This window comes from Phoenix dactylifera, chromosome 12 (genome assembly GCF_009389715.1).
Source record: "Phoenix dactylifera cultivar Barhee BC4 chromosome 12, palm_55x_up_171113_PBpolish2nd_filt_p, whole genome shotgun sequence".
In the NCBI taxonomy this organism is placed as follows: Eukaryota; Viridiplantae; Streptophyta; class Magnoliopsida; order Arecales; family Arecaceae; genus Phoenix; species Phoenix dactylifera.
In genome coordinates, this window is record NC_052403.1 from 5,934,865 (window position 1) to 5,956,059 (window position 21,195).

The 21,195-nt window shown below is 36.5% G+C and overlaps 1 protein-coding gene across 2 annotated transcripts; it reads right to left on the reverse strand.

Moving 5' to 3' along the window:
• Nucleotides 1-2,215: 2,215 nt before the first annotated feature.
• LOC113463458 (alpha-taxilin-like) lies at nt 2,216-19,778 on the reverse strand. Of its 2 annotated transcripts, none has more exons than XM_039132431.1 (9): nt 19,230-19,778; nt 17,677-17,744; nt 14,643-14,720; nt 12,143-12,207; nt 7,449-7,515; nt 7,133-7,312; nt 5,731-5,787; nt 5,507-5,602; nt 2,216-2,590 (listed from the first exon to the last, which is right to left on the reverse strand). In XM_039132431.1, the coding sequence occupies exons 1-9, from the start codon at nt 19,627-19,629 to the stop codon at nt 2,585-2,587; spliced, it is 1,017 nt and encodes a 338-aa protein (XP_038988359.1). In that variant the 5' UTR covers nt 19,630-19,778; the 3' UTR covers nt 2,216-2,584. The 2 variants fall into 2 exon arrangements, with proteins under 2 accessions (XP_038988359.1, XP_038988358.1); XM_039132430.1 differs by having other exon boundaries at nt 2,216-2,597; nt 19,230-19,775.
• Between the last annotated feature and the right edge of the window lie 1,417 nt (nt 19,779-21,195).

Here is a 21,195-nt window from a genome sequence, read left to right on the forward strand (position 1 = left end):
TGAAAATCTAAAATTATCTAAATTTTAAATAGGTCGAGTCAGATCGGATCGGATCTAAATTTAGTAAATTCAGATTTTCATAGATCCTTCAAAATAACTCGGACCGGGTCTGAATTAGTCAGTCAAATTGAATCACGGATTAATTGCCACGGGCAGCATGACAAAGAAATTCAAAAGATCAAAGTACATGATAACAAATTCAACGGCAGACGCCATCACCTGTGCTCACGTATCAAGAACCTGTTGGCCAACAATGCAGGCCATCAGGCCATGTCACTTGACAAGATTTGAGGGGCCGCAGGAATCCACCAAAAGAAGCCACCCTGCATGTAGTCTTCGAGTACTAACCTGAATTTATTATCCCTCACTAGCTTTAGCAGCTAGCAAATATATGCAGACCTCAGTTTTCTCGCGTGATCTAACGTCCCGGAATCCCGGGAAACAAACAAACAAATGCCCGGCAACATCGCTCCCACCGAGTGACAAGAGGCAAAAACAAAGAAAAGAGACTTAAAGTCGCATGGAATTATAGTCATTGGAGTTTCCTCCTTGGACTATGGGAGCATCGGCCGTTCTGTCTTTGAGACGGGCGGCATTAAGCTAAGCCAAGCCATCTACATTAGCGCTGTTTGATGCTAATGCTAATATCAGAGTTTTAGCTGACATAAGGGCCATTATCTCAGGATGTCGTCACACTGCAATAAAAATAATTGCTGAAAGCGAAAACACAGAGCACGAAGGTATGGTGTTTGCCGTCCGGACCACAAGGCATTGCTTCCATCTGTATTCTGTAACGTTGGTGGTACGTACCAAGAGATTCCTATCCTTCGGAAAAAAAAAATACATATATATATATATATATATATATATATAAACTGCGAGTCAGAGGCTTCAGAAACGTTGCCTTTAGCATCTCGCCCGAAGGGAGAAATGAGTCGTCACCATAAGGTTTCCTTCGCAGGATCTCGATGCCGCTGCCGTCGAGAAGCCACTCGGTTTCGGGCAGACAGCGGCATCATCTGTCTGCGGAGGCAACCTAGATGGTGGAATCAAGGACCGAATTTCAGGTTTGCTTCTATCCCTCCTCGCAGCTCCAAGGTATTCATTGAGACTTGTCCCAAGTACTTGCTTATCGTTCTTTTAAGGATCGTGAATGGTTTTACAAAGTGTTTGATCTGCAGGTTTCCCATTTATGTGCATTAGATTCTGAGAAAAACTTCTTTTGCTTTGGTATCAGGTTGCTGCCAGTGCTCAGGTTCAAACTGGAGCATCTGGAAGAACTTTAAGAATCTATTTCATTGGCTTCCCTGTGAGCCTGTCTGTGGTGCTGATGCAATCTCCTTATCTTTGATGAGATCTGACTAAGAAGGTCCATACAATCTCCATTCCCTACAGTAGTGTGTTCATTGCTTACGCTTTTGGAACAGATGTTTGATTACCACAATCATTTCTGGCACTTGGTTGCTTATGCTTTTAGCTTGCCAAGTTTGCTCATTCTGACCCATAGGCCATAACTGAACTCTTCTGGTAAACAATTCTTTTAACAATAATTCTTTGAAGGTACCCTTCAAATAGAATCAGCTATGGTTATCAATCTTGGATTTTTTTCATTCTTTTTCCCCTTTCAGTCCTCAGAATAATGGTGGCCATAAAACACATGGGCTGAGCATAAATAAAGCAATAATTCCATTTTTCTTCTCCATCCTCGTGTGATTCCACACAAGCTACTTCACATCATATGCATCCTGTAACGTTCCGATACCCGTGACCTCCCGCATGAAGCAGAGAATTGAGACATCATGTGGGATCAAAAGTTCCTAGCCTTTCCATTTTTCCACTGGCAATCCATCTTTTACATTCAAAAGAATTTCAGATAGCAAAGAAGAAATAATTCCAGTGGTCAAGTTATGCTCCTTCAATTGATAGATTCACATTTACCTAAAAAGGTGGCAGGCTTTCTGAATTGGAGAGGATGAACAGAAATATGGCGGACTTTCTGAATTGGACAGTGGGATATAGAAGTAAAGCTCATACATGAGATCAGCTACAAGGTTTAACAGCAAATTTCTGATCATGGTAATCCGACGAAAAGTTCAAAAGCATTCACAAATCAATTCTCATGCCCTGACAAGCATCCAGGCAACCAAATCCAAACTCACCCTTATCAAATAAGTGTGCATGAGATTCCCGACAGGACTTCAGAGCACAATGAAGCTATGTTGGTAAAATCTTCACATTTATATATTTAAAAAGGTAATATTGCCTTCCCCATGAATAATTGCTTTCCAACATGATTAGTAACATTTATTCTGATGATACATGGAAAATGTTGAAAGAAAGAATCACATTCCCTCAGCCTACCTGCAAAACAGCATCTTATGAAATCTCAGGCAAAATTTTGCATATGTAAACTGCCAAATTCTGTTGGCTTTAGGAGTCTTTCCCGCTGATTCCGATCTGACTTGCATAGTAACTGGATCACTGTTATCACCCCCTACTAGGTTCTATTTTCTTTCTGCCTGCAGCGATCGGCACAAAGATTCAAGCTTTTCCTTCTGACTCTTTGCTTTCTCCAGCTGCTTCTTCATGTCTTCGCGCTTTCATTCAAGATAGAAAAATTAAGTATGCTACACTATTGACTGTCAAGATAGAAAAGTAAGTATACTACACTATTGACTATTATGATGAAGGTAAGCTGCAAATAAATGAATGTGCAACATTCTTTGTTTCATTCCAAAGTGTTACTTCTACAAGCTGTTTTTTGCCCTAAAATCACAAGCAGTTACTCATGCTCCTTTTACAGGTTAAAAGATACTCAAGAAAATATTTAGGTAGCATCATCCCCATCAAAAAGAGGGTTATTGTGTATACCCATGAACCTAGCAAAAGAATGGTCCTCAATTTCTTTATTCCTAAGGTTGGTTGCAAGGTGAATAATGCCATCAGCCAAGTGTATGAAAATATTACTTTCATTAAGCAACACATTTAACCCTAACCTAGACACAGCAAGATAGCTGAACAAGCAGGAATAATCTCTCACCTGTTCATCCTTATCATACTATAAGATCTGTGTTATAAGGCAGTAGGATATTAAAAGGTTATGGATGTTTAGATTGAATGTCTATGATGAATTGATATGCCGAAATTCTTCAAATTGGAGCCCCGTTGCACATTCGTAGATGCAAACACCCAAATTTTAAAGACGAGATCTGGCAATGTCGCTATGTTGTATGTGTCAGTTGCAACTGTGAATATCTCAGAGTACCAACAAAATTCTACTTTGTTGGCACACCCATTTTGAAGTTCCCCTTCCACCAATCTCAAACATTAGCTTCTTGAAGAATCCAATCCACTGTTTTCATAAGCATTTAAAATGGCTACCATATTTTCCCAGGATCAATCTTACCTCAGCTAAAAATATATCAGTTATTGAGTTATTTGATTAGATGTGCCTGTTCCAATGCAACCATCAATCTTCAATGAAAGTAAAACTCCAAAAAGAATTACTTTTTGTTTTTTCAGGATCCAGTAATACACAATACGAATGCTCTCTATGTTGTCTAATATCCTTTTTGCAGCATCAGTTCTTTCTTGCAGTCAAATAAATCCAGTTACAGCTTAGGCTCCTGAACTCTATGGACATAAGGTGGCCATTTCACAAATTAAAATGCTTGGAGGGCCCTACCTCACCTTTTTTTCAAGTAGATAAAAGAGTCATTCTCCAAGGATGGTTTAGAAAATTATGATCATGTATATGAGAACAAATGCAGCCTTACACCATAAGGTCTTGAGGTCTTAAGATATGCGCATGATTTTTTTCCATTGGATCTGAATTTCAACATCAATTAGGACATCAATAGTGTCAATAAGCATATAACAGACATCATGCCAGAATGGTTCAAAAAAACATCAGAACAAAATTCTTTTGGTGGAAAACCAGTTGCCATTTTATGAAAAACAAACAACAAATTACATGTGCCTTATAAGGAGATCAATCACAGGAGTTGGGATCTATAATATGATTATGGTATAATGAGGGCCTTCACAAGTATGGCTATCGAAGTTTGTCATTAGCATCATTCTAAAACAATGTTATCGTAACCTGCCAATATCTCAAATGTTCACCAGGAGATTTAAGACCTCTTATTTTCCAGATTATCCTCAACGAAATAAAAAACTATATGTTATATCTAGGGCAGGGGCGGCCCAATACATTTGGGGGCCTAAGGCGAATCCAATGAATAAGGCCTCTTTTTTTTAATAATAAAAAATTTAATAAATATAAAATACTTAAAAAAAATATAGGAATAGATAGCTATCAAGTACACTATTTCAACAAAGATACATGAATCTAACAAAGATAGGCAAAAAGCTTTTTCAATTTAATATAATTTTTAAATGAAAGCACATAAAAGTAATTACTCTACAAGAAGGGTCATGAAACTGATTAAATAACTGAGATAATGCTTGGCAATAGTGTTTACCATGTCAAGCAAGAGCCGAATAGGAAAGGGTCATCCCATGGCACTTCATGGTCAAGGTAAAGAAAAGAATTGAACCTCTCTATTAGAGAAAGTAGGGGCATTATGGAAAATTCACTCCATCTAATAAATAAAAGTCCCATCCCACCATCTCCCCTTCAAGTGAGTACCCAAGCAGCAACTGCAACATCACAGCACAGCAGCCATTCAACCCCCTCTCGCTCCTTTTCTCTCTCTACCACCCAAGAGGGGAGAAGAAACCGAGAGGAGAAAATTAAAAGAATCTCCACCCTCCAAGAAGTCCATCTCCAATGTGAGGGAAGGAAAACCAAGACCAAAACCAAAAAAGAGAAGGGATGAAAGATAAGAGTGGCTTCAGGCGTGCATCAACTGTCGCAAGGATCTTTGAGGATGGTGGAAGGAAGACGAGGGGGGGGGGGGAGTGTTTGTATAGCAGCAGCACCTCCCGGTTCCAAGAGGACTTGATCGTCCCACGGATCTTTGAGGATGGTGGAAGGGAGACCGATGTACTTTACTTCTAAAATCTTTTACTTATAGCCGGAGGATGGGCAGCGGGGGGCGCAGGACGGCGAGCTTGATGTCGCAGCTCCGGAACCCGGCCTCGTCGAAGACCCGGCTGACGATCGGGTCGTCGAGGATGGCGAGCACCAGCTGCTGCAGCTCCACCTTCACATCGGAAAACGACGACCCGAGGGAAGGCCGTGGGTGGGGGCCTTCCCTGGGCCGGGGGCCTTAGGGGACCGCCTCGATCGCCTAAGGCTCGAGCCGGCACTGATCTAGGGGCATAATTTTGACATGATGGACTATGAGAAAAGATGGCAAAAACATTAGAAATTTCCAAATACGATGGTCTTGCAGAGATAAAAAGAACCAAATACACATTACAAATAAAGAAAACAGGTATAGTGAATAAGTATTTTTTAAAGCTCATTAAAATATCCTCATTTAAACAACATTCCAATTTCTTGCTTCTATCAACAGATTTTAATGATTGTTCAGCCTACCTCATCAACAAGCTTTACAAGCGTGATATCTGACTTCTCACATCTGCTCTTTAAGAACTCATTTTCCTTCTTAAGTTCCTTTACTGATCTTGCCATCTGATCAAAATTTAAATGACAGAAAAATATGTTAACATAAACAGCTCAAAGTAAAATTAATGTCCTAATACAAGGTATTGGGTAAGAACTCTTGCCAGCACTAAATTCGTAAATTAAAGTATACATACCTTTTCCATCTCCTGCTTAAATGAATCGAAAAGTTCATTACTTTTCAACAATGCGTCCTGAAGAGATAAAGCTTGAACTCAATATCTTTGTAGGCTATTTAAAAAATATATGTATTAAAGACAAAAAGAAAGCAGACTATCTGCCTAGTATAGATAATAAGATGAACTTGTAATATTTGCAGTTCTAAGTTTATGATAAACTAGTATTAAACTTGAGAGGTGGTTGCAAAAGTTGAAAGCTGGTTGCAAAAGCTTCTAAAAGTCTGGCAGAACATTACTAACCTTAAATCCAAGGTCATAAAAGTCTACAGCATCAGTTTACTTATGAATCTATAAACTCGTATCTTCGTTTTACCTTTTTGAATTATCATTTAATACACTGTGAAATAAAATAGAAAAATAATTTTACCCAACGATTATACTTCAACTTCATATATAATTACTACATGCACCACAGTATCAGATCTAAGGTCTAAAGAAAGGTTCTGGATCCTGGTGCATACTGCTCTGTTCCAGCAGTCTCAATAATACCCGTACCATATTGACACATGGTTTTCACCTATATTTTGTTGTCCCAGCACCATGAGCATATTGTGTGTTGGTATCATATCAACCAGTCCATACCATACTAGCAAGGTATTGAAACAAGTACTGGTATTGGTATTTTAAAACATGGTCCAAAGTATCATTTACTTCAAAATTGCATATTGTGCTAAAAGTCAATTGGCATGGTTGCCAATCTCCATACTTTGAGCACACAGGTGAAGGGAGTGTACCAGTGTACATCAGGCCTAGATTTTGTAGATTGTTCTTTTCTGTGAAATATTTTAATAAATTATCATTTTTTCATTCTCCAAAAAAAAAGTCATCTTCTGTTCTAAAACTATGAATATAGTCTAGCGTCCATTACCAGTTATGTATAGCAGAAAAAAGCAATTCATATCTCAGAAAGTTCAAAGTCTTTCATGTGCCAATAAGAAAGAAACTTAAGGTGAAAAACATGACTTATCAGTTATTATAAACTATCCAAATATTGGAATTACTTTTTCCTAGAGTAATATGTGAATATCTAGAGTATGCATATAGTAGCTGTGTATCATTCTTTGTCAATGAATAGCAACTTTCAACATGGTAACATGTCATGCAAGACTACACAGGTACAACACATCATACTTCTCATGCATTAAATCATCATCACATGAGTCATCATAGTCACGCTACATAAGCATCTAAATCACATTTGTTTCAAAAGATGCTCTAGTGCTAGCTTCATGAATCAGAAATTTATGCAGAGCTGCAATACAGGAATAATATCAAAATTTTTAAATAACTGGCAGCATAGGAATAGTGAATTTATTCATACAATTTCAAATTATCAGAAGCATATAGAATTAACAAATACTTGGAGTTGCTGAAATTTATCTCCATCGTCTGCTAGCTGTAAATGCAGATTCTTCTCAGTGGCCAATATTTCTTCAACCTGTTCAACATATAACTGCATCTGGGTTTGATCCTGCATTAACCTTTCTTGTCGTTGAATTTTCTGATCAGCAAGCTCAAGTTCCACAATTTTCTGCTTCATCTACATGTTCATATTTTGGAGCTGGTAGTTAGTCAAACAATTCCAAAGGCAGTAAAACTAATGCAGAATTTAAACCTTGGAGGGAAAGTATAATGATAAAATTGGGGTGATACTAGTTTGGCATAGTGGAGGATACCTCTTGGGCAAATTGTTGTTCAGCAAGTGCATACTGGTCAGCAAGATGCTCTAACTGGTTTCTTAGCCTAATAAAAAAACTCACTTAAATTAATGTACTAGGAGATAACTACAAAAAACCAAACTGGAATTTACTCTTGCTTGGAGGAATGATGGAGAAACATGATGTGGACGGGCATTGAAAGAGATGACAGATCATCTGGTAAAAAAGTTTAATAGTGTCTGAGATGAAACAAGAAAATTTAGTAACAATCTCACCTTTGTGTTTTTTCGACCAATTCACATTATTAAACAAGAGAGATGGGGTGAAGCACCCTATTTATAACCCTCTTAAAATCAAAGAATTAAATCAACTTCGAAATCTAAAACTATTTAGATTAGGTTTAGTAACTAATCAACATGACAAAAGTCAACAACCAGAATTTTTATGAAGACAGATACGATCTTAAGAGAATTAGGGAATAAAATCATTGAGTGACCATATATTGATGAGGAAGATTCAAACATCATACAACCTTGACTGTCATTGAGTTGGTAAATTTGTTATTACATAGTTTTATGGTGTTTTCTTTCTCATCTCAACAAAAATGCTTTTAACAAAAATAGCCTGCCTTGGGCGCATAGAACCCAGATCTCGCTCCCAGATCAACCTTCCATCTTCTTCAGGCTGGAAGACTTTCCGTCCATTATGGAGTATGCCATCCCGGCAAGACAGACACGAGAGCGGTCAGTTGGTCTAGGGAAGGGGAGCAGCAGCCGAAGCCGTGATTAAATCCCTGTTTTACAAAAATGATATAGTTTCTTAGGGCCCGATGGGTATTGCTTTTGTGTTCTGGTTTTCCAAAGACCAGAAGGAGAAATGGACTACAGTGAACACAAGTATGATGAAACCCTTTTCTAAATTATTTGTAAAACCTCTAGATATTTTGGTAGCAAAGATTTATTGTTTTCAAAAAAGAGTGAAAACAAAAGCAAGGAATGTCATAAGTTTTGTGCAAATGCTATCTTTGACATCAATCTGTTTGTGGTATTTCACTAATTGGTAAAGAAACAAAAACACAAAATCAACAACAATACTAAACAGACGCTTATAAGTTTTTGACTGATTCAATACCGAGCTAAAGTTTCCACTTAGAAGCACTTTATTAATCATAAAGCGGTCCATTTACATTATCAGTTTAACTTAAATAAAAGAAAGAAGATTTGTATAAATTCATTGAGAAATTTGTAAAAATTTTACAATGAAAAAACCACGTTGGCATATGTTCATAACATATTCCCATTATTGAGTACTCCATCAGTTATACTGTCATAGTCCTTAGCAGTTAGCACTCTAATTAGATGATGGATTTTAAGAATCATGTCTTCCACCAGAACATCAGCAACATTGGTAGGCCATCCACTCAATATATTCTCTATTATGGTCATAATCTTATTAGATTGCTACTATTGATGACTGATGGTAGACGATGGAAGCAAGGAATTTATCATCTAGACCTCTTATCAAGGAAAAAAAATCTTCTAATGAATGAAGAGTAGTTCGATAGTCATTTTTGATCGTCAGTATCCCTTGAAAATGTACAAGATCTTCAACACCTGCGTAAACTGGAGAAGCAAGTCTAGAATCAATAGATTTGACCAAATATGGAGTCTCAATCAATCATTAATGCAACAAAAGAGGGGTAGTTGCAGATGAGTTCAATTTATATAACTAATTTGATGATGCTAGTGGTCTTTTGATTCAAATTGTCCAGGCGTCAACCTGTCATGTTGTCTAAATGTTGGCAATGTTATGATGATGTTAGCAGATAAGAATAGCACAGGAGAGAAGATCAGGAACCATTTCAGATCAAGGTTGGAAAACATTGCTTAGGATTGAGTTGGGCCAGTTGAAATTTGGTTTCTGCAGTTTCAAATTTGGGCCAAATGTATTATGAAAATATCAGGAAACATAAAGAAAAACAAGAACAAGCCAAGGACATATACAAATGTATCATTATATCAAGTATCTAACGCCAACAGATAATCTATGACATATGAAGTATGAATTGAAGACTACAATTAAGTAATATCTCACCGAAGTGCATATAAGATTTAAGCTAAGTTCTAGCAAACCAAACTTAAGCCTTGTGAATCTAATATTCATGGGAGTTTATCGACTGCACGATCTCATCTTCTCCTATTTACCCTTGAAAAACCACTTGAAGACTAAATATGGAGAAGGAAGTCTAGAATCATTAGGTTTGACCAAATACGGAGTCTCAATCAATCATTAATGCAACAAAAGAGGGGCAGTTGCAGATGAGTTCAATTTATAACTAATTTGATGATGCTAGTGCTCATTTTTTATTCAAATTGTCCAGGCGTCAACCTGTCATGTTGTCTAAATGTTGGCAATGTGATGATGATGTTAGCAGATAAGAACAGCACGGGAGAGGATCAGGAACCATTTCAGATCAAGGTTAGAAAACATTGTTTAGGTCTGAGTTGGTCCAGTTGAAATTTGGTTTCTGCAGTTTCAAATTTGGGCCAAATGTATTATAAAAATATCAGGAAACATAAGGAAAAACAAGAACAAGCCAACGACATAAACAAATGTATCATCATATCAAGTATCTAACGCCAACAGATAATCTATGACCAATGAAGTATGAAGTGAAGACTACAATTGAGTACTATCTCACCGAAATGCATATAAGATTTAAGCTAAGTTCTAGCAAACCAAACTTAAGCCTTGTGAATCTAATATTCATGGGAGTTTATCTACTGCACAATCTCATTTTCTCCCATTTACCCTTGAAAAACCACTTGAAGACCCAAAAATAAGTATCTTACATCATGGAAAAGCTGCTGATCTCTTGAACTTCTTAGAACGAAAAATCTCATGTGCTTCCGATTTTCATAACAAATGCCAAAAAATGTATAATCTTAATAAAATACTTCAGAGGTTAGATTTGTCATTCATGAGATAGCATCTCTTCTTTTAACACAATAAAAAAACAGCTAAAGATAAAAATAATTTAGCCAGCGATAACTAAAGAAATAAAGAAATGGTCACTGGATGACAATACGTACCAAAATAATTAGTAAACCTAGTGTAAGTCATGACTCGTGAGTCTTGGCCAATTTCAACTGAACTACTGGAACCAGTTGATTTCAGCAAACACTGATCCAAATGTTACCTTAAACCACATTCCAGGTTAAAGACTCTAAGGAGGACCCACACAACGAGTCATAATAATGAATTCTTTTGAATGCAGTGAAACATGTTTAATATTAAAATGTCCATGCACTAACTGTTTAAAAATTATAATTCAAGAACACTCTCAAGCACGCACAGATATGCTTGGAGACTTCATATGACCTTATATTCCATCTGGCCTGGTCTTAAGCTAGCATGCTCAGTCTACACGTGCAACTTAGTCTAAGGGGGAAAAATAAACTAATTTACTAGTTACAGCTACATGTAAGAGTTATTGAAATATGCATAATACCAACAGCCTTGAGTCAGTACCCCAAGCCTGCTAAGTAGAAGGTGCTGAGATCATAGTTTTACAATAATGATTTCATTTGTGGGTAGCCCATTGGTTGGAACCTAATCAAGCAAAGGATAATCTAGTAAGGTAGATGCTATGTTGCTGGCAGTCATGAATTTTTCTGGTTTTCACTAGTGAGGCCTTGGATTGAATAGTAATGTACCTTTTCCACTAATTGAGTCTCACTTGTTACCACAGTTTGACAGTAGATTGGTGATCCTCACCTTCGCTGCTTTTGTGACTAATCAACTGCATTTATGTTTTGAATTACCGTAACCAGATAGATTTACTGGTGCAGATTCTAGTTTTTAATACAATTAGATTTTCAAATCAGTCCTTGTCTGCTCTTCTTAGTTCCCAAATAAGCTTCCAAATAAAAAGGGTGAAGTAAAGGGAATAGTTTGTGACCAACTGCAGATCATACCACAGGTTGCATCCTCAATCAGACAGCTGTACTTCAGCTTCATAGTCGAACCTTCTAGTGGTATAACTGACTACGGATCAGAATTCTCTTTTATCATTTACAATAAAAACTGACTACTTACATCTTAGATATATGTTTGCTTTTAAATTTCTGGTCCAAAGACAACTTAAGGAACAAACTGCTCTCTAACATATGCCCTGAATCCTTGACATTAAAAAAAACAAGCAGATAGGAAAGCCCAATTACTCCCAAATAATGGACTTGATTAATCCAAGTGATTGCCCACTGGCTCATCCCTTTGGGTCCACATACTGACCAAGTCCTCGGTTTTAAGTTCCAGACTCATAGTTAATAAAAGTGAATCTCCAAGGTTGACGGCCACCTTATGCCCAACAGATGTTTTGATAATTTCCATAATTTACTAGATAACCTCAAATAACTTGTTAATACAGAAAATAATTAATTGATGTTTTTAAAAGAATTGTTATTATGGGTTCTTCATCATTCCAAATAGTAATCCATGATAATAGAGGGTAGAACAAACTCACTGAATTTATCATGAAAAAGACTTGAAAGTAGAATTCATGCTTGACCCCAAAAAAAATGAAAGAATATTCACCATGCATTCAAGCAAAGACAGTCCAGTGTGTAGGTCTCAACATGCAACAACATCTTTGTTAATGTAGGCATTCTAAGAAAAACAATAAAACTTTCAATTCCTCATTGAAGTCTTACATCTCATTCTCCCTTAGTTGATAAAGACATTCATCTTTCTGCTGTTCTAGCTTACTGCTTACATCCTAGAATCACAACATTGAAAGGACCATTAATAATGAATTAGAACATAACAGAAACACAAGCATTACACCATGAAAAGGAAAAGAGAGACGTACTGAAATTGCCAATAAGAAAATGATGCATATGCTAGTGTGGTTACTTAGGTATTAAATTGACAAAAAAATTATGCAACCAAGAATAATGCCGTTAGACAACTACCGAAATTTAAGAATGCTTGTTCCTGAGTAATCCTGATTTTGCCTAGGACAGTAAATGATAAAACTGAAAACACAGATTTCCATACAGCATTAGGAAAGCAGAAAAATGTAGCTTGCAAAAGTTAGTGTAATATAATGAACAGAATCTCAACAGAATTTAAATATAACTCTTTGTTAGATGACTCTGGTTCCTCCTTGTTACCCTGGTATATTTACATTGGGAAGCTTTTTAGAATTATGTATTTTCTTTATCATTAATTTCAAATGAATTTTATCCATTGTAGCAGGATTAAAAGAAAAAAGTAGTAATGGAAATTATTAAAATGGAATCATATTCATTTGTATGGCTAAAGGGCTAGGTGTTTGGACATCACTGAGCAAGTGATTGTTTACGTAATCTTTCCTTGCACACAAGAACAATATCACCCTGTCCAGCTGACTGGCAGTTGGCTCTGTACTGTTTATTTCTGCTTCAATAGAGAGGTTTTACCTATCAGAAAAAAAGAAAGAAGAATAGAAATGGCACATAACAAGAACCCACAAAATAGCTCTTCCATACTGATCTAAATATATCTCACCCAAGTTTTATGACAAGGCCACTTCTTCCTCACATCTAAATCTTGTATATTATAAATCATCTGCGGCCCCTTATAAGTAACCTAATAATGCGTCAAATAAAGATTGTTTCCAAGGATCTCTTCAAAAGATTTTCTTTTGTGATGCTCCCTCAACAAGATGCACATCATATGTGGAATCATCCTCTAATAGCAACCCTCTTCATAAAAAAACTTCAGTTCTGGACTCTGGTCTTCCATGAAATACCAAGCATTTATCAATTGCCCACTTAGTCCCTAGAGATCCAACAATTCATTGTTGAATCTTAAGAGCAGGGATTGTTGTATACAAACACCACCACATCAAATACACATCAAATGTTGTTTAACATGTTCCCAGATATCACTCATTTGTAGGCTTAACTTCCATTTCTTATGCTGTCCTGAACTATGAACAAATAATTAACGTTCTTTCATTCCCCACACTTTCTTGATCAAGTTCATGTTCCTGATTTCCAAGCTCCAAAATATCCATAAAACAATTACAGCAAAAGAAGTATTGACAGATTCCTTCATCTAACTGTAAACAGTCTATTAGTTGTTCTCCATCTTCTTCAATTTACCTTCTTATAATTACATTCCAACCTTCTGTTGACAATCAGGGCTCAGCTGTCTATATTTTGGTGATCTCCAAAAATTTTGTCATGAGCCCTTCTTGTAGTTTCACTTTTAACATATTTTTCTAGTTGAAACAAAGTGTTGATAAAAGTTTTGGGAACAGTAAGAACATGGAAAATTCACATTTAAGCCACAATCATGCCTGTAGATAGAATAAGTTGAATGACAGAAGCATCAAAGTTGCCTTACATTTTCCCTATATCCCTTGCTTTTACCTAGCTAGTTTTGTTTATAAGATCCTGACTTCACATGGATCTTCTATGGATGGGCCTAGCTGCTGTCTACTGCTTGAAAAGTAGTCCAAATATACCTTTTTGTTCAAAATATGTACAATTCCACGATAAACTTGGACTTCCTTTAGATAGATTCCTGTTTGGGAAACTTTCCAGAAATAAGTATTGAGGAGAGATGCTTGAGGGCTAGCAATCTCCTTCAACAAAGATAAATGGCCACAAGCAACAATGCTGGATCCTTGAACAAGAGGAACGGTCATGTCTGGAGGGGCCAGATCCACAGGACTGCTGCAGAAAATAAAAATGGAGTTAAGTAGGGGAAGAAACTTTTCTGTTTCAGAGGTCCTGGGAACGTATTACAAAGAAATGAATCCATATTGTTTCTGGAAGTTAATGCATATTCTTATCCCTCATTTTCTCCTCTCTGCTGCCTTCTAAAATATGATTTCCTCATTTCTCCCTTCCCCTCTGCATTTGTGCCAATTGTTGTAAAGTGGTTGTTTTATTTGATTAATACATTACTTTAATAGATGACAAGAAAAGCTGTATAGCCACAATAAAGCATAACATAGACTACCTTTGTTTCTTTTGCTGGTACTAACTGTAAGTTAATAATATCTATCTTACTTGCCTAAAATTACTACAGCAAAAATTGTATTTGCAAAGACTTGAATCACTTGATTGTGCACTGCTATTTCAGACAATATAATGGAAAACTAACCATAACAAGAACAAGCATAGATTATAACCCTTTGAAGTTTGAACTAATGTATACCTTAATTGTATCCTTAAAAGTCACAGACAGATCTGATCTCACATTCTGTCCCTCTGTTGATACTCTCTGGCACTCGTCCTGCAAACACACATGTTAAATATACAGCTCAACATACTCAGATTTATAATCAATATCACAACAGGGGTAAACATAGGTTGAAATGGAACCTTTAGACCTACAAAGAAAATTCGCAGGATACTAAAGAATCATATTTTGAACTTGAAACTGAATGTTAGAACTGCATGATATATGGTTTCATAAGATTGCAGTGCAGATGCACATATGCCGCAAACTCACGCATGACACACTCATTCCATATGAGCCTATGGCCTATTGTAAGTGTACAATTTAAGCCACAAGCCCCTCCAGGGGATTTGTTGCATTCCGGCAACATTCAAATACTTACTAAAGAAACATGCTATCAAAGTTGCAAACTGCTCTCCTAGGTCATCATGATAGTTTTGGAGGCTTGTTTTTGAAAATAGTTTCACATATTGCCATTTCTCCTATCTCATTCCCTCATTTTTGGTGGCGGGGCTTTGAAAAATAGCTCGAAAATTGCAAAATATGGAGAAATCATGCCAAAATTTTTTATTTGAGCTTGATTTTATTATATGCCATAGATCTACGGATGATGAGATAATTTTTTTTAATTTTTGAAACATATCAATTTTTTAAAAATTAAAAATATATATTTAAATTTAAAAATAAAAAAATAAAAAAAAGAAAAAAGAAAAATTTCGTTACGACAAAGATAATTTTTTTTAACCTCAAAAAATATACTAATTTATCTAATACATAATACTAATTTTTCATATTATTTATTTATATATATTTTTTAATATTTTTAATTAAAAATATTTTTAAATTTCATAAATTCAGAAAAATATGATTTCTAGCTCAAAAATTACTTCTGAATAATGTAATATGTACTACTAATTTTTCGTAATATTTAAAATTATTTATATATTTTTAATTATTTTTTAAATTTAAAAATAATTTTTAAATAGTAATATGTAAAAAAATTAATTTTAGCTCAGATCCATGTATAATCTAATAATGGATGCTATATATATTTATTTAGGCCCTTTGCATGCATCAAAGGCTCTACTTATTTCTCTAAATTTTTTTCAAATTTAGGCCTAGGTCACTGTGCGCATGATCGCATCAAAACTTGATTGAACGGACACCAAATTTTTATAGCCCTAAATACGTTTCTGATTTATAATTTTTTTAAAAAAATTATTTATTTTAAAATTCTTTCATTTTTAATCTAAATATATATATCTAATTTTTAAAAATTATATCCAAAAATTAAAAAAATTTATGTCATCTTGTAGATCGTCCATAGATTTACAACATATAATAAAATCAAGGCCAAATCAAAAAATTTGGCATAATCTTTCTTTATTTTGCAATTTTTGAGCTATTTTTCGAAGCCTCCAAAAAAATGTGGGAATGATATAGGAGAGAGGAAGCACACCTTATTTAGGCTTGGATCTTTCTTCTAAACTACTAAATCGGTAAAAATTTTGAGTTTTTGGAAAGGGAGAGCGGCGGAAACCTCTCCGCCGCTTTCACCTGGGCCTTCCCAATAACAAATATAAACTTTATACCACTCAAAGAGGGGCCCGGTTCAAAATCGGGTCAACTCAGTGCGAACCGGTTGGTTGCACCGAGTTTGAACGGAACCGGCCAATTCTGAATGAATCCATGCCGGTTCCCACCGATTCTGGTCGATACGGACCCTTACCGGCCGGTTCTGCACTGGTTCTAGCTGGTATGGTACCAATTTTGGCCGGTTTGAGGCCGGAATCAAAAATTAAAGGCAAACTGATTTAGTTTCGCACCGAGCGGTTCGGCTCGGTTCGACAGACTATGGCCAAAAGTATTTCAGCTCCACAACCAAAAATTTAATATGAAGAATCAAAAAAAAAAGAAAAGGATGCATGCATAATGCATGCACGCAATATATGCAAACATGCATACATGCATCTCATTCTAATTAGGGAGTGAAGCGTGTGTCTTTTATGATCTTACCCATGTATCATGTGCACATTTGGAATGCCAAGCATCCATTCCATCTTACCTACATAAAATTTATACCTTAATGCAATTCTTAAACCCTCTTTAGCCCTCATTTTCTCACTAGATCTCCACAACCATTTTCTTAGCAAATCCAAATATGTCATCCTTAGCCGTTTCAATCCAAAGAAACTTTCAGAACTGCACATCCTATACTACTTGACAAATAGCACCTCCAACTAACCCTTATCCTATTCCTATCACTTTCACCAATCTTGAATTGCAATTTTTCCAACTTACGAGGCATCAGATTATAAGTGCTCATAAGAACAAAACATAATGAACAATTTGAAAGGATCTCTTAATTCTCACCTCCAAGAAATAATACTTGTCTCCAAAATACAAGCCTCCTATCAAACTTATTCATCAATGACTCTAAGTCATGCTTCCCAAGCCCTTAAGTCCTAGACTTGCGAGAAGGCAGGGTATCTTGTGCAGGAACTACATGCCCTACATATCTCACCCACAAATATGACCTATGCATACTAATCCATGGTTTTGAGCACCAGACAACACCGGTCTACTAGGTGTACCATCCCATATTGGTAGGGAACTGATATACGGTATACCCTCTGTACCAAGTGTCAATACCAAAAATTGTACCATATCAACATTGTAGTAGTTGGATACTCCTACAGGTATCAAAATTGGTACACAAAACTTTGTATTAAATCATACAACTGGTAGTCATTGTCATGCTGAATTGAACACCTATAATGTGTTTAATGCAGCCCAACTTGAATTTCATAAGTTTGCACATAAAGAAAATAAGATTTAGTTGATGTTACAACACCCATAATCATGGGACAAATACTTACTGCTTTATCCAAATGCAATTGAGCAGAACTTAGCTTCTCGGTATTTTAAAATATTTTTTAATAAACACATAACAGGAAAAGAAATAAAAAATAATAATTCCAAAATACATAAGTAGATTTGAAGACAGTACCATTAGCACTTTATTTTGAGATTGTAGCTCCCGACAAAGTGACTCGAGCCTTTCTTGGGTGACAACAGCTTTCAGATTTAAGAAATCGTGCACAAAAAAATCAGATATTGCATTAAGAAACAAATAGATGGAAAAAAAAGTAATGAACTAAAGAAGCTCTTTCTCATAACAATAAATTATTGAAATATTGCAAGATGAGTGGGAATATTGAGAGAGCGGGCCTTCGCACAATGGTAAAGTTGCTTCATTAGTGACTTGGGTAAATTAACAACATGGGTGTTATGGGTTCTAAAATAGAAACAACCTCTCCCTATGCGAGGGTAAGGCTATATACATCTGACCCTCTCTAGATCCCGTAGTTGCAGAAGTGTCATGCACCAAGACACCCTTTTTTATTAGTGGGAGTATTAATCACCTGAAGTTGACGTATTTTTTGAGTAGGATCCCATCAAACATGTCAAACCAATTGATAGAAAGAATAACCAAACCTTTGAACAAAAGGTAAGTTAGGAACTTTAACAATTGTTTTTGTAATTCAATATTAGCACCAAAGGTGAGTGCAAAGGGTCAATGGAAATTCAGAAACCTTTTTTGAGGCCTAAACTAAGAATTCTATCTGAGTAGAAAAAGACAATATTTAAGAACAAGGTCATTAATTTGATAAAAATTTTGAATGACTAATAGTCTCTACTTGACTTGGGATACACCTCAAGTTTCAGACCTTAGCTGAATTTAGTGAGGAGCTCAGGGTTGTTCTGAGAGTTGGAAATTATAGTATAGAACTATTTTAGTGCCTTCATATATATGAATTAATGAATTATAAAATTTATGGTGTTACTTCTCTATATTGAGTTGTCAGTTCATCTTGGTGGCTTATCAAAAGGTTTCACCAGTTCTTGTTTCTTCTTCTGCATCCTTTTTGTCAGAGTAATGTAACCATCAAGATCTTTACTTTAGATATTAAATCTACATCAGTTCAGACATAAAGCCCAAAAACTCTGACCTTTCCAGCATTAAACCACCTCTAGTTGAGACAAAGATAAATAACTTGAGACTTCAAAGAGATAAATAACTTGATACTTCAAAGCAAGATTTCGTGCTTACAAAAGATTCAATCAACTATGACAAATTAGTTTATTTACCATAGCAATAAACGAGGTATGGGCACACCATTATGAGACATTACCACTTACAAAGACAATTAAACGAGAAAAAAACCCATATCATGGCATAGAAGCTTTCAGTCAGGCAACTTTAGAAATCACAACTATTTTACTATCTTGAAATTCTTGTAACTCTAATGTACGCTCGAAAAATCTTATTGATGTCCTCAATATTTCTCTTTCTAAGAATACCATAAAAACAGAGATTTTTTTCTTTTTGGAAAAACATAAGAACAGAGCAAAAATTATGTTAAACTGCTTGTTCAAGAGAAAATAAGGCTTTCCTGAGAGTTCGGCAAATTTCTTTTGCAAGAAAGGAGGGCAGTTACGGTGGCTCTTGATTCAAGAAGAAGATTGATTGCGGAAACCTTTACAGGTTAAACATCATACCCGAACCCTGATAAGCCTTGTCACCCAAATCGTGAGCAGAATTCAAGAAAGGCTCATCTTGAGGCGATTGAACCTTCTTTGACGCCTCCAGAGGCCCACCGCTCGGTTGGGTCGATGAAACCCTAACTTCTTGGATGTCCCTCTCCGGCAAGAAATCGGGACAAGTTCCGGGCTTCTCCCCGGCCCCCGCTCCGACGCCGGCGGCCCAGGATATCTCCACGGCGAGGGGCAGCAGCGACCCGTTCCACGGCTCGTTGGGGCGGTCGGGATCGATCAGCGGCACCTTGTAGTCGGTGCCGGTGGTTGGGGTGCGGGGCGCCGGCGAATCGCCGGAGCTCTCGACGAAGCCTTCGGGAAGCGCGGCCGCCTCCGGGAGTCGGTCGGTGAGGGAGCCATCCATCTCGGGATGGGGGAAAGCGGCGGCGCAGAGAGGGTTTGGGGTCCGACCGGTAGAGGGCGAGGGCGAGAAAAGAGGCGGCGGGGTCTCGCCTTCTCTTCACCTCGTTCTCGGGCTTCGGAGTTGGGACGCAGGAGGTCCTCGCGGGGCGAGAAACTGCTTATATTGGACGAACTCATGCGACCGTTACGGGCGCTTCTTTACGGGCCTGTGTACCGTTCGCTCGATAGTGAGGATCATCAGCTGCTCGCTTTGAGAGCTGTGCCAATGGATGAATGATGAAAATTGGAGTGCTTTGAGATTTGTGTGGTGGGTGATACAATGGTGCTTTCAGAATCCTTTTGCAAGAAGGATGCAACCTGGTTCCATCTGCTTAATAATTAAAGGTTTTATATTAGATTTTTCAAAAGATACACCTTAAAATAAAATTTAGATTTGCATAATTATAATGCAGACATATCTTTCTCCCTCTCTCCAAAAGATTAAAAAAAAAAAATTTGAGCTAGTTCTGAAGGTGCAACAATGCAATGTGAGAAAATATTAAAGTGTATAATTATCTTCTTATTTTGTTTTCCACCAGGAATTTATAATTATAGTCGTGGACTGTTGAAATGTGACATAAAAATGTTATACAACTTATTTATGTGACACCAAAATATTATACAATATATGGATGATTCTCTTTTTGTTTTGCTTTTAACCAGAATTTTGTAAATTCTCTATCTGAGAAGAGATAGAAAGGTGACAAATAAGATATTTAATATTCCTTTGCATATTGTTTGAGTATTTTCTTGGGAAACTACTGCTAAATTTACTCCTCGGTGAGTACCGATCAGTGTTTGTTAAGCTACTTTGTTGGTATTTTTTTCTTAAATAAGAACTGTGTGGAGAAAGTCTAGCTGAAATTATGATGACAATATCGATTTATCAACTCAACAATTGACACTCCTTGCACATACTATTCTTATGTACAATGATGATGTAAAAAATGGGCACTCTTACAAAGTATACCATATCTTCCACTGTATGTAGGATACCTGTTACGTTATTTATTAATTTATTTTTATATAAGGGTAGACAAAACCACCCAATTTATTTAAGATATAAAGAAGTTACAAAGCATAGCAAGAAGTTACAAGGTACGAAGACGAAGCAACAATTGCGTTAAGAGGTGAGAATGTTAGTGCAGGCTGGTTACGTATTAACAGCGATCTTACACCAAGGCTTAGGAAGACTCAGAAGTTGCTGCCGATTACATAGCAGACATATCATTTAGCAAGCTAAATGTAGTCTTTGAGATGGCTATCTGTAGCTGATTTATTGAGAAATATCCTGACATTTCTTTCTCTCGATCATGTCCAAGATAGTGCTGCAACAAGCTTATCAAAAGCCTGTCAAAGATCTTTAGTGATGTTACTATGCCTCCATTTGAGGAAGTTATTTTGGTCACCTTTTCATACAGATGTACTCTCTAAAGCTTTCAGTTCTCACCAGTCATGCTGATGCAGTAGCTCCTCATCCATTCTAAAGACCTGATGAGCAGCGATCTTCCTTCTGGTCTGGTGGCCG

What these genes read in the sequence shown, in the direction of transcription:
- LOC113463458 (XM_039132430.1), bottom strand. Translation starts at nt 19,629, where the DNA reads ATGGATGGCTCCCTCACCGACCGACTCCCGGAGGCGGCCGCGCTTCCC. An exon ending in CTTTTAAGGATACAATTAAG is followed by an intron (nt 12,208 to 14,642) that starts GTATACATTAGT and finishes TTGTGATTCTAG; the next exon opens with GATGTAAGCAGTAAGCTAGA. An exon ending in TTAAGCAGGAGATGGAAAAG is followed by an intron (nt 5,603 to 5,730) that starts GTATGTATACTT and finishes AATTTTGATCAG; the next exon opens with ATGGCAAGATCAGTAAAGGA.